At 43.8% G+C, this 14,124-nt stretch overlaps 1 protein-coding gene and 1 long non-coding RNA gene across 2 annotated transcripts in view; one reads left to right on the top strand and one right to left on the bottom strand.

Annotated features, from left to right (window-relative positions):
• olf413 (DBH like monooxygenase olf413) overlaps window positions 1–14,030 on the bottom strand; it is a 68,935-nt gene extending 54,905 nt beyond the window's left edge. The window contains exon 1 of the mRNA XM_020947454.2: window positions 11,079–14,030. Within this exon, the coding sequence (XP_020803113.2) occupies window positions 11,079–11,675 (597 nt within the window). The 5' untranslated portion in view covers window positions 11,676–14,030. The remainder of the gene's footprint in view (window positions 1–11,078) is intronic.
• LOC110179847 (uncharacterized) overlaps window positions 1–14,124 on the top strand; it is a 118,539-nt gene that overhangs the window by 65,352 nt on the left and 39,063 nt on the right. The window lies entirely within an intron of this gene.

The raw sequence follows: 14,124 nt of genomic DNA, 5'->3' as shown, positions 1-14,124 counted from the left end.
TCAGAGTGTTGAAGAATCAAAGCCTCTGGATAACGAGGAGGCAATCTTCCAAGGATTAAATGGCATTACTTGGGTCCAAGGTTGTGAAGGATGGAATGACCAAGAAGGAGATGGAATCAACTTTTATCTGCCTGACTTCACTTTCAATATCCGGCAGGCCATCCAATTATATACATTTTTTTTTTTGCCGGAATTATTGTTATTTATCAGCAATTATTTAGGCACATCTGCTATCTGCAGCAACCACACTCCAGAGAATCCAAAAAAACACCATCGCAGCCACAATTTCACACATCCCCCAAGTTGCTTTGGGGGTTTACCTGCTCTCCCCCTGCAGATTAACTCAATTGCCTCAAACAAACGCGGAAGTATAGCGATCCATCCCCCAGTTTAAGGCCAACCCTCGGTTTTCCAGTTGTATCTGTTTAAATTCTACTTTTCTGTGTCCCTGCAAAGCACCATGGATGTAATTCCTGTGAGTCATTCGTAGAACTCGCTTTGGTTTTCATTCGGTGTTTTGGTGCTCACCTTGCCACAAGCACTTTGGTTCAAGCTCACACACACACACACACACGCACAGGACCCATGACGCACACACACTCGCCTGCGGAGAGCAATAAAATAAAAATTGAAAACACAAAGGATTTATAGCTCCAATTGGTTTTCAAGGAGCCTTCAAAAGCTCAGTACAATTGCTATGAGGGCAACAAAAGACCGAACCCCCCAGCTCAGTCAGAGTACTGCTGCTCTCAGCTTTCAGGCCAAGCGAATCGAATTTTTTGGCAGTGAATTTTGGTACCAAGAATGGACTAGGAGATACTCTAGGGATACCCTATAAATAGAGTATTTAATAAGCACTTGAATGTGCTTCATAAGAATTTCTAGCACTTTGTAGATTAAGTCTTTAAATTATTAGTAAGAAACTGAATCCTTGACCATCTTCTCTCCGTATATACCCTTTCCTGCACCCCTTTTCTTTTTTACAGGGTGCTCTCTTTATATATATATAAAAGGAGGATATATTTTAGCAGCCATTTCATTGTTTATGTGCCTGGGTGTGTCTCTGTCTGTCTGCCTGTTGGTCCCTCTCCACGGGTTTGGTCCTTCGGTGGGCATATGGCGCCCACAGATTTAACTTCTCTGATTATTTTTCCACTTCCTGCTGCCAGGACCCTCACCCATATCCTGCTCGCTCTCTACCTACCTACCTTTTTCGGCCAATTTTTACATTGATTGAAGTATTTTCCGTTTTGTCGGTTTTCGCACGCCTTTGGGCCATGTGCCTTACGGATTTGGATTTGGCTTTGGCTTTGGCTTTGTCTGCCTTTTAGACACATGCAAAACAAACACAGGACCCAGAGGTGGCAATAAGAGTAGTGGGGGGGTGAGAGAAAGGACTTTCATCCTTCGTTGAAGGTGTAAATAAATATGCTGGGAATTCGTCTGTTCCGCAGCTAGCTGGAAAAAGTTTTGCTTTGTTTTGTTTCTCCCTGAGAGCGACTTTAATGAGACGGAAGCAGAGCTTTGGATTCACCGAAAAGGGAAATTTATATATATATTATAACATAGAGAAAAGCCGCTTGCTGCCTGTCCTGTATTTTCTGGATTTTCCTTTGAGCTGATTTTGGGCTTTCCTCTGCCTACATTTTCCCTCTCCTCAGGAACAATATAAAAAAAAAAAAAAACTTGAAGCTGTTGGTGAAATAAAAATGAAATTACTTAAAATTTGTCACAATAAGCTGGGGCTGAGGCCGCATCTCGTTTTCTAGCCACGATGTTTGCCTTTCTGGCTTTTCCTTTCGTCCCTTTTACTATAATATTTTCCTCTCTTGTTGTATATATATATATATATTTTCCTTTTTTGTTGCTGTATTATTAAAATTGTTTCAAATTGCGAGGGACGACGACGAGGAACCTCTAATAGCTCGGTGGCAAACAACAAAAACACTCTAATGGACCATATTGTGCGTTTGGTTTTTCATTTTTATTGCGAATTTAGGCATCATTAGTTACGGTTTTTTAATAAAAGGCCAACAATGTGGGCCAAGTTTGATTTGTGTGTGCATTTTGACCGCCTTAAGTGCGCCTCCGGGTGCCATTGTCTCGCTCGATGTGGTCAAGCTTTGTTTGACTTGAAGTGTATTTCTTCTTGTTTTGCGGGGGAGAGGGGAAAACTTTGACGAAAAAGTTGAAAAATATAAAAACTTTTCTTTCGAAGGCATTTGTCCGAGGCAAATGGACAAATGTTCGAGCATTAGCCAAAGCTGTTGGCCCTACCCTCATCGCATTTTCAAAAACGAATTCAATCGAGTCTTTGGCTTTGGATTTCTAATTAATTTTCCATACCGAATAACCCGAATGCCAGGGCATATTTCCAGCGCCCTAATCGCGTCCCCGACATGCCATTATTATCGGGAGAGCGTACATCAGAAATACTTATGCAAATAACTCAAAGGCTTTGGCTTTGGCTTTGGCCTCTCCTTTCAATCCCCGGCACTTGTCTCCTAAGGGGGATCGTTGGAGACAGAGTCTCCCAATCTGTGGCACTTTAACACCTACCTAAGCAAACTCCAATGGGGAGAAATAAAACTACCGACTGATGACTGGACCGGGGCCATCATTTTTCATGCTAAGCTCCAACGTCAGCCATTTGGTTTATGGCCTTAATCCTTTTCTACATAAATGAGAGACTCATACCCCGGTACCCAGTCCGAGGCCTGTATACCCAACCCAGCTCAACCGAATGCCACGCATTTCATCATTAGTCAGCGGACGTTAATGCCCAGTTCCAGATACCAGATCCCCACCAGTTCCCGTCCAGCTCCCTGTCTCCGGCTACTGGGCTTCAGTGAGGGATTTACAGGGGGCAGCAATCGCTTCCTACGCATTTACATTTACATTCGAGAGTGTGAGCATTTATATATATGTATATACATGTATATAGATGCGAATGCCAGTGCGAGTGGCATAGTCAAGAGTCTGCCGCAGCGTTGACTAAGTACCCAGGAAGTGCCAAGGTTGTTGCACTCACTCCCCATTGCCTCTATAATCGTTGCATCCCCCCGCCGTCCAATGTCCAATGTCCAGCATCCAGCAGTGGCTTTTAATTAACACGCAGCCCAGGCAGGGGATCCTAGGCCGCACTGCAGCATCCACATTCACATCCACATTCACATTCATATCCACATCCCCATCCAGCAGCCTCATCATCGTAATCGCTCTCGCCGTCATCATGATGAGCTGCGGCGGTTTGCTTCTATTTCGAAATCAATTCCGTGCAGTTTTTACTCTTAATATGTGCAGAGAGAGAAATGTAGTCTACATCTTCTAAATTAATATACAAATTAAGAAACTTTATACTACTTTAGGTAGAAAGATATAAAGAAGAATACCCCTTCAAGGAGAAGTCTTATTTATTCTTCAGCTTCCACATAACTCTCTTTTTTCGCATCTTTAGAAGTTTGAATTATTCTTTAGCTTCTATATAACTCTCTAATTTACCTTCTTCTGAGATTTTTTAACTCTGCATAAATATTTAACACAACTTTTCTCTCTCTGCACTTGGCTGCATGCATTTATGACGACTTCCCTTACCAATTTCTCGAATATGATGTCATGCTGTGCACTCTGCACAGAGAATCCCCTTAGATACTCGGCACAGCGGGCATCTGTTTAGCGCTTAATTAATGATGAATATAAAAATTGCCGCCGCAAAGTGGAAAGAGAGCGGTGGATGTGGAGTTAAACATTAATTTTCCTTGCGTTTTCCGTTTTGCCATTCGCCGATTTCCCGATGTCATTTAACTAGGAGGAGAGTCGAGAGGCCTTTCGAAAAAAGAAAATAGACCCAAGAAGAGAAATCTTTTACACAAATATGCTTTCACGCAGCTCCTTTCGCTAAAATGCTATCTAAACGTGGCCAAGAAGGTTAGGAATCTTGGCTACAAAGAACTTCTCCTTCATCTGCATTTGTGGGGTGTGAATTCTGTTACCTCGGACAATGAAAAGGTGATTAGCAAGGCACTCAACAAACATCGGCGACAACGACAACGGACATTGGGAATGTCATGGGCCCAGGCCTGGGAAGCGGAATGCTTAACATACAAACACACTTAGCGTGTAAACATGGCCAAAAGAGCGTTGACCATATTGGGCTGGAGCTGCTGTAGCTGCTTCGGGCCAACTCCGCTCTCATTGCTTTTTACGCACAACGGCAACAGGTAGTACAAACAACGACAACAAACGGGACAGGCTAATATGACTTGAAGATGCGAGGAAGATGCTGTTCTGGCCTGAAACCGGTCGCAACTGGTTTGGCCCCTCTTAACCCCTTTTCTCCTGCTGACATTATCAACATAATCAAGAGGCAGCTCCCCTCCTCCAGTGCTGTGCCCCCTTCTAAGCCTTTTCAACGCTCATAAATTGCGCAGCGAAGACACCAACAAATATTTTGCAAACGCAATGAGAATTGCGGCCTGGCCGAGATTACACTGTGCTGCAAACATTTTACGATCATAATAATATAATATATATATCGAATGGGGAATAATAAAATCGAGGAAGGCTTCTTCCCAATGGGATTCTACAACTTTTCTGCACTTTATGTGCAAACTGAAGCCTTAAAAGCTAAGAAAGCCACTGATTTTGGAAATGGAAGCAACTCTCTTTAAGTCTTTAAAAGTATATTTATGCAAAGGATTTTGAAAAATATGAAATATGTGCAAATATTAAATAAATCTCCAAGAGTTCTTGAGTATTAAGTTTAATTTGAAAGTTTCCATGACCATGTAGATGAGTGTTATTAATGGGAGGCCTCCGGGACGGGTTTGGTTTTGGCTTTGGTTGGTTTTCTGTTCAGTTGAAGAGGCCTCGAGAAAGAATCTTTCGCATATGGGCAACGGTACTTTCTGCAATTATCCGTTGTCTTGGCCAAGAGGCGACCGCACTGTCGAAGATGCGGCCAAAGCGGCCAAAAAGCAAATATGCGCACTTGGCATTGTCCCGGCGAAGACAACAACGCACTAATAGCCCCCAAGGAGAGGCCTTGAGACGAGGCTCCCAGCATCTCAGCCAGCATCCCCAGTCAAGTGAAGAGGTCTGGCGGCTGTTTTGCGGTTTTTGAGGTTTGCGTTATGTGCAATAGATTATCAAAATGCTTATGGCTTAGGCTGGAGAAGCCACGACCAAGACCAAGACCAAGACCAAGACCGAGGCTATGAGCATCCGACAACGGTTTATGTCACATGAAAGTAATGAAATTAAATTTCTCCCTGGCCAAGGCACAGCAGACACACACGCTTGCTCCTTGCAGTTTTGATATGTGCGATAATTTTAAAAGTCAACTTGGCCAACTTGGGCCCGAAGACAGAAGAGCCTTAGCCAGGCCAGAACCAGAGCCAAAGCCAGAGCCAGAGCTCGAGTAAGAGCCATCCGTAATCTACGCAACATTCTGCAATCAAGTGTGCATATTTACTTCCTGTAATTGAGCATTTATGGCTTTTATGGCCTAACGGATTTGCCCCGTCCTCAGACTCAGCCCCTCCTCCATAATTGTTACGGCTTTGGCTTTAAGACTGACAGGCGGCTAACAGAGGGGGAAGAGAAGAGGGGATCAGGATGGATGGACTTTTGGTACGGAAAAGGCACTATGTCGTGCCTCGTGCGCTTAAACCTATTGATTATAAAGTTTATGCATAAATTGTAAATTGATTTGGCAGTTAATTGATTTGCCAGCGTCTCTCTGTGTCTGCCTAAGCCGAAAACTGATGAGTAATGACTTTGATATTGGCCAAAAGTTAACATAAATCTATGCGATGGGATTCGATGCGAATTGTATAAGTACTTCCCTGGCAAAACTTTCTCATGCATAGTTTATGGCCCATTGAAATGTGTCGGGTCCATTGGGAGTGGAATGCGTGCACGATGGGGGAGTTGGTCATTAATAAGTTATGGAATTTCATTAGACGATGAGTTGATGATTTGAAATATGTTAATGGTTGCACTCACAAGGACTTGCTAGATATAGTAGCTTGATTTTTTTTGTATAAAATCCTCAAAGAATAACTCTTGGACCCCCCCATAAGCATGTACAAATATCACAACTTGAGCAAAGGCCAATTCAACTTCCTCTATAACAATTGAAGCAATTTGGCTGGCGGGGACCCACTCCTACACTCAATAAAGCAAAAGACAGCCCCCGGCAACTGGCGAGGGTAAATATCCACAAAATTGAATAACAAAATATTTATGCGTTATAAAGAAAGATAGAAAATAGTAAAGAAAATAATGGAAAGAATTTAACTATTATTTATTTCTATATATATACATATAATTTGCCAGCATGTATTTATGATTTATGAAGTGAGTGTGTATACATAGATATTCTCCAACTTTCTGCAGAGGCTAGGTGCGTGCTGGTCACTACAAATAGTTGTCCGAACAATGGAGAGTGAGAACCAGAATGGATGAATGGCCATTGAGTTTGGTGGCACAGCACGCGAATCGCTTCAGTTATAGATATATATATAATACGAGGAATACAATCGCACACCCACTCGCCGCGGAACACGCACCCGGCTTTAACTATCCGAGCACAAAAGGAGAGGAACAAATTGGATAATGTCTATAAAAACTAATTGAATTCTAAGCGCTGGGCACGCCATCGGGTTGTGAGAAAGTAGTAATGAAAGCCAAACCAATCAAATGAGTAAAAAGCGAGTTAAACAAAAACTGGGAACGCGGAGTGATGACATGCAAGCTGCTGGATAGATGTGTATCTAAAGGAGACAGAGAGAAGTGTGTGTGTGGGCAGTCTCTTCGAGGGTAGAAAAACAATTTCACACACAAATTGTACAAAGACGAGAATTACTCAAAAGAAAACACTCCAAGATGGTTCTTCGCATGTCATGGCACCTAGGCTAGAGACTGTAAAAACAAGAAACCAAAACCTGAAAACAAGAAAAGAACACAAAGCTGAGAACAAAAAGCTCATTACTCATATGCCAATCAAAAGGAGAGGAAGACTTGGACCCCCAAAAACGAGGTACAGATGCCATAATTAATCATTCGCCGATAATTAACAGCACAGTACGTCCAAATAGAACTAATGTTGGTGGTAATGCCCACCAATGTATCTGCTGGATACACTGCCCTGTGATCTGCACGGGGGTTGCCAAAAACTGTTGGTTCATTTTTTTTTTTGTCTTTAGCGTCCAACTTTAATGAGTTTGCTTATTTTTGTGCAGCGTAACCAACCACTTGAAAGTGCGTTTGGAAAAGATGGACATTGCCCAGTTATAGACAACCCTGCTCCATCCCATTCCGCTGCCTGTCAAGTCCATGGAGCACAACCTTCGGGTTGAGTGATGTACTACGAGGGCCACAAAACATCGACATTGCCATCGATGGATGGTCATTAGCAAAAGATGACGACGACTGTGATGTTGATGTTGATGTTGTTGTTGATGGCGCTCCACTGATGTTGCGTACTCGTAATTCTTCTATAATGGATCTGTTATCTCTGCGCTTAATGGGTTAGCTCAATGCTCCTCGAGGGGAAGCTTCGAGGGGTCTTCGACTGTGACTGAGACTGAGACTGACAGACCTGAAGCATGCTTAAAACTTGAAATTAAATAATTAGTCGCTCAGCTATCCGCTTTTTCGCTTCTTTTTTTGTTTAACTTTATATTTCGTATTTAGATGGGGCCAGTGTAATGACCTTTTAAGTACTTTCGAGATACTAATCGCCTCTCGGTCCCTGCTTTAGCTGCTCTAAACAGCTAATGGCTTGTTGCGGCTTGTTTGTTGTAGTTCAGCGAGTGCAACAAAGTCGCCAGCCGCCACTTTGGATGGCACTAATTAACGTCAGGGAGAGCAGAAGCTTTTGGCTTTAGGGGGAGGGCGGGCCGCTTAACAAAAACTTTTCTCAGATGCGTATTAATTAAAATTTTTGATAAGACTCTTCAGCTGCTCGACCGCTCCGGGCGCTTGTAATAAAAGTTGAAAATAAATTACACAAAATTTGTATTTGTATCTTTAGGTGTGGCAACAACATCGTCATCATCATCATCGTCGTCGTCGTCGTCGTCGTCGTCGGCGGCAGAAAGGGCTTATCGCCAAAAGTATCTACAAAATAATGGGCGACTAATAGGCCAAGACCCCATCCAGCTCCACTTCTTGGCTTGTTGATTATGTCAGCTTTTAAAGCGGCTTCGCCTCGACTTCTCCCACTTTTCTGCGGGTGAAAGTGTGCAAAGTTTTTAGCTCCCGGAATGAACTTATAGAGTTACACTTGTTGTCGCTGTGGGAATGTCAACTTCAGATGCTGGTCAACTGCTTCTCCAGCTGGCCAATAAATGATGATAGTTCTCGGAGGCGAAATCCGAGCTGCTGCTGGGAAAATCCATACCCCCAAGAGAGAGGTGTCGAGAAAACTCCCAAGAAACTTATCAAATATTTGTCCCACTTGAGTGATATCTTCTGTGGGCGGTTGGAATGCCCTGAGATGCGTATTTATCTGAGAGATACATCTCACATTTCGTTGGTATTTGTTGCGATTGTTTACAGTTAGGAAACATCTTGCCCATGATGAGGTGAAGCTGCATTCTGTGGCACGCATTTAATTGAGATGTCTTTAGACTTGGGCTTGTATTTCATTAAATTCTGTGGCAGTTTCTCACAAAATAATTGGCCAGCAAGGCCCAAGATAAGACCCATAATCGTGGCAGGAACCTATAAACTGTGCCAGCCAAAAAGTCAGCGATTCCAAGTATGCCATCGCACATGGCACTTGCCCAAAAAGTGAGCTCGCCAAGCAGACCAAATTGAATGCGAAAATTCCCACACATTGTTCAATCTAATGAGAACTATGTCAATGTCTGCTTCATCGCTTAAACCCCGGAATACCCCTGCTCCCCGTTCGGGTCATACTTAAGCTTATGCTTATATATTCGCCCTTGGGCTGACACTTGAGATAAAAACTCTTGACAGAGGGGACAGGGGAAGAAATACACTCTTCGGTCTTGGTTCTTGCCTTTAGGCTTTAGGCTCTTCCATCTTCTGCTTAAAGTCAATTGAACAAAATTTCTATGAGCAAATATTTTATGGTCAGTGTGCTCGTCTCTTTCATTGTGTGTGTGTTGAATTTTAAATGAAAATTCCATAGATGCCAGCCGCATAAAAATGTGCCAGACCATATTTCATACACAGCCAGAGTTCGAATAGCTCTCTGACAATTTAATAGTATTCCAAAAATTAGCCAATTAGTGCGACCGCCACTCTCCTCTCCATAAATATCCAAGTGTATATATTAATGGCATAATGTATTTTCATTACCAGAGTGCGGAGGGAGAGAGGAGATGGGGGCACTGGGCACTTGTAATTAAGAACTTAAAAGCGATAAGCTTTTATGGGGGAGGGAAGGCACCCAACTCAAACTCCTTGCCCCACGGCAAGTCCTTTGACTTTATGCTGTCCGAAATGAGAAGCGACGCTTACACCTGTGGCACTTAATTATTATATTAAATCGGTATATCTGTTTCGGTCTCTAATTAACCTTTGAACCTCTTCACAAATCAGCGCCCTCACAACAAAAAGTCACCCCTCCCATTGCGGGGGGGTGGCAAGGTGACAGTCACGAGTCCCATTATACGATATTGTATGTATAATTTGAAGCAACTCGCAATTACCAACGACACGTCAAGATGTGAAATTAACACCGTCACACAAGCAGGCAGACAGACAGACCCGAGGGGGAACCCCCGGCCAGTGGGCGGCAGACAGACATATTAATGTTTCTGTCTGGTATTTAACATTCAACAACAATAACAATCACTAAACGAGTGTGTGTGTGTGTGTGTGTGGTGTGTGTGGGTGACATTTTCTCGTTTGGCGCTGCCTCGAAAATCATTAAATCACACAGCAACAAAACATAGGGAGAGAAAAAAAGCTCTTTCCCTGTTTGTGTCAGCCATACAATTGGCCACCCATTCCTTCCGCCAGCCCCACGCATATCCTGTCACAGGACAACTGGGAGGCGGGGAGGCGGGTAGAGAGAAAGCACAAAAAAGGAAAATATATAAAAAGAAAAGCGAAGAGCTACGCAACCACAGCACGCAATACTCGCATTTCATTAGACACTTTGCAGCGACGACTCCTATTACTCTTCCTGAAAAGCCATGGGGCACCACTTCCCTTTCTTTCTGGCCAAATGACGTCGTTTTTCCCCAAAAAATTAGCGTTACATTTGGGCCGAAAAACTGGGGAATGGAATTCGTTGAACAAAGTGTTCAAAGTTCAAACAAGGTGACCCCTCTATCGAACTATCACTTGGTAATTATGGATTTCCCCGGGAAAGTGATGACCCCCATACCGGGACACACTAAAGTGACATAATTCGACAGTAAACATCTGCTGGCCGCAATGATAACTGGCCAGATTAAGTGATATAATCAAGTGGCCAACGGCAGAGAACCAACTATTCCATTAGCTAACCGAAACCCAAAGCGAAAACTCGGCGGATGTGCAAATAAAAAGTTTCTTTTTTCTCTCTCTCTCTGGCAAATGAGTTTGTCATTATTCAAACACACAAACACACACAATTCGCGCACCTTTTTTTGTGTGTTGTGTGTGTAACTTTGTTTTTGCCACAAATTAATTACAATCCTCCGAGTTGAGTGGCCAAATGTTGCTCTTTCTCTTGCCCCTGTTACCCGTGGAATTTTTCATACAACATATTTATCAACGCGTTGCAAAAATGTTTGTCCTGCAAGGGGAGCGAGGGGGAGATGAGACCAAAAGGACTTTGTGAGAATAAATTGGATGATATTAGGGCGACAACTTTTCATTTAGTTGGCCGGTCGGCGCTGGCCTTAATTTCCGGCCACACGCATCGTATCGGAAGATGCGCGGGAGCGGGAAAATGAAAATGTTAGACGGGAGTGAAAAATCGTTAGGCCGAGAGCGAGAGAGCGAGTGCTTTACGGGTCCCTTTGGGTTCCTGCTTCCCTTATAAATTTTCTTTTCTTTTCTTTTCCATGGGTGCTGGTGGGGTTTATATTTTTATTTTGCGCTTCACTTACCTGAAAATAGGTTTGACCCTTGTCCACCCAACCGATGGCCATATCGGCACCAGCCAGATTGCCATCGGGCGAGAAACCGAAGCCGACGTAGCCCAGGGTACGTGCCTGTATTTCAAATGTTATATCCTGATTAATGATTTGCCATAGTATGCGAAAATCCTCATTCAAATCGATGGCATGATCCCAAATGGGTGTTCCCGTTGCCGCTCCTGCCGCCGAGGAAGCAACTCCGGTTGCTCCTCCTTGTCCTGGCAAGGCACCTCCTGTTGTTGCTGCTGCTCCTGCTCCTGTTGCCACCGCTCCTGGCGATGTTGTTTTGTTGCTGCGAGTGGTCAACTTGCCGCCAGCAGCCTGAACTCCGAGGCAACCGAGGCTGGCCAAGAGGAGAAGGAGGAGGGGCAGCCAGAACAAGCTGAACGTGTGGCAGGATATAAAACATGTGATTAACGATGACCGCCTTGAACTTGAGAGCGCCGGTCCTCGTCGTCTGCTCCTCTGTACTTTGCTGGGTGTTGCTTCCACAGTTGATGCCGCTCCTGATGCCATCTCCACTCTGGTAACTGCTTTTCTTGTTGCCTGCCACATTGTGTTGGCCATTTTGTGCGCCGGTTAGCTGGCTGCTTGAGTTTAGCAAATAGTTGTGATTACTTTTCTTGTTGCCACGTTGACATTTATTACTCTCTTTCACTCTCTCAAAAAAATCACTGGACGTGGCAATTACGCAACTGTTTTGGCCTGCTCGTCTTTCTCTCCTCTCTCTCTCTTTGGTGTTATCACAGTTACGATTATTTATTTAAGCAATTTTACTCAACTTTCGCTACTGCTGTTTCCTGTTTCCGATTAACCAATGGCCGCTCATTAGCTTCGCTTGTCGCATGAACAAAAAAAGCTACTGACGAACGAAGGAACGGATCTGATCTGGCGGATGCAACCTGCAAGGGAAGAAGAAAAAGAAAAAAATGTTATATAATTGCTATAATTTGTTGTCGGCTATAATATGTAGTGGCGAGAACTTGAAGTCGAGCTGAGCCCAGTGGTAGTAGCCTTCTTTCGTGTTGCAATGTTTAAACGCATATAATTACATAAATTATGAACCGGTATCTATGAGATACACATCCCCATACAGTCAGGCATAGCTAGCAATCCATCCAACCATCCATCTGGCCATCCATCCCAGCACACACACACATCACAACAAAGTTGACGGTTCATTTTTTGTACTTCGTTCTGGGGAGTTCGTCAACATTTTCCTTGAAGCGTTAATTAGCCTGGTCACGCAGTTTTCACAGCGTCGGAAGACGAAAATTGCTTTCAGAGAGCGGGGAAAATTAAAGTCTACTCAAAAGATGTGGCAAACAGGAAGATGCCTGACTGAGCTTATTCACACACTTTGCCTTAAGCTAGCACTTTTCAATGGAAACTCAAGGATATGAAATCACTTTTAACTTCCCCTTGTCAGAGGATATCTCCTCCTCTTATTTACGGTATTTGAATGACTAATTCCGGGTTTCCCCGTCTCCAATATCAAGGGTCTACCCACTGACTACTAACTGACCGTCCCTCGCACGCAATTAGTGCGTTTTGTGGCCTGGTCAAAGCAAATCGAAGATAATTACAGCTTGTCATAATTTTAATGAAGAAGGTCGTCCAGAGCCTGAACCCGAGTCAAGTCGTCGTCGTCGTCGTCGTCGTCATCATTGTCTGCTGTCTGTCCTGAGATAGGGAAAGAGAGAGGCGAAGCCAGACCAATGGGATTTATTGTATTAAATCGTCGCGGCTTAGTCAGTCCAACCACAAGCGAGGACTATAGTCCTGTCCTATCTCCTCCTCCTGGTTGCCATCGCAGCTGTCTGCGCATATTTTGGTGTGCGGTTACATTTGATTACATGCCAAAAAGTACTGCTTGCAGTTCTCTTCCTTCTTTAATTTGACGTCGGCGTTTTTTGGGTAAATGTCAAATGGTTGGTAATTTGTTATAAATAGCCAACTTCCGGCGGGCGACGCACTCATAGATACATACAATGTATTTGCGCTAATTCCAAGTGCTTAGTCGCGTGTTCCCAAGTTGACAAAGGTCAACAAACGCCAGGCAAACACCAAAGAAAATTGAAAAGCCCACAACACAGAAAAAAAGAAATGAATTAAGGCAAGAAGTGTTTGTGTGTGTGTGTGTGTTTTTCTTGACTCTACTTCGAGGTCGAAACGGGAATGCCCTCCAAAGTGAATATCTCAGCAAAAGATGATGTGATGCGGCGGGGGCACCATAACAATCTCGTCCTAATGTTGCTGGAAGGCCAATAAAAGTAATTTTCGGAAGTTGGAAATGGTTATGGAAATGGAAATGGAATGATTGGGACAAATGTATCGCGAAAGATACTTCTGGTTGTGGTTAGTATCTAGCTAGATTTCTATGGCATATTTATAGGTGACTTTTACGTTTCACTTCCTTCCTAACGACAAAGTTATTGTGGTTGCCGCCGACGCTACTTTTCCTTGCCTTGCCTTGCTGTTATCAAAAATGTATCCGCAAGATACACAACAATAAGCTTGATGGCGAAATGTAGCTTTACATTGATGTTGCTGCCGTTGCTGCCGTTGATGTGGATGTTGTTGTAGCTGGCGCTGAGTGACGGCCGGCAACGTTAAATGACGTTGATTATAATTATGCGGACTTGTACTTTGTTCATCACAAGGCAACAGGGCTACAGGGCTTCTCCTTCTGCTCCACCGTCTCCCTCCTCGAGCTCCCTTGTTGCTGTTTGTTATTATTATTGCTGTCGTCATCATCATCAGCATGGTCATCAGCCACTTCCTCATGATCATCATGGTCATCCTGGTCCTCCTTGGCTTCGACTGCCGTTGATGGGGCGGCCAGATGAATGATGTCTCTTAAATACAGACCCAACTCGAGTCTGAGGCGAGGCCAATCGTCCTCATCATCATCGTGATGGCTGCTGCTGCCGTAAAATTCAAGCCAATTTAGCCCCGAGGAAGGCAGAACCGGCAGGTTCCTCCTTGCACAGCATGTTGCCCAAGAACGTAGAGT

This window comes from Drosophila serrata, unplaced genomic scaffold (assembly GCF_035046125.1).
Source record: "Drosophila serrata isolate PLE 108 unplaced genomic scaffold, ASM3504612v1 contig_272, whole genome shotgun sequence".
NCBI lineage: Eukaryota > Metazoa > Arthropoda > Insecta > Diptera > Drosophilidae > Drosophila > Drosophila serrata.
This window is presented reverse-complemented; position numbering and strand designations above follow the sequence as displayed.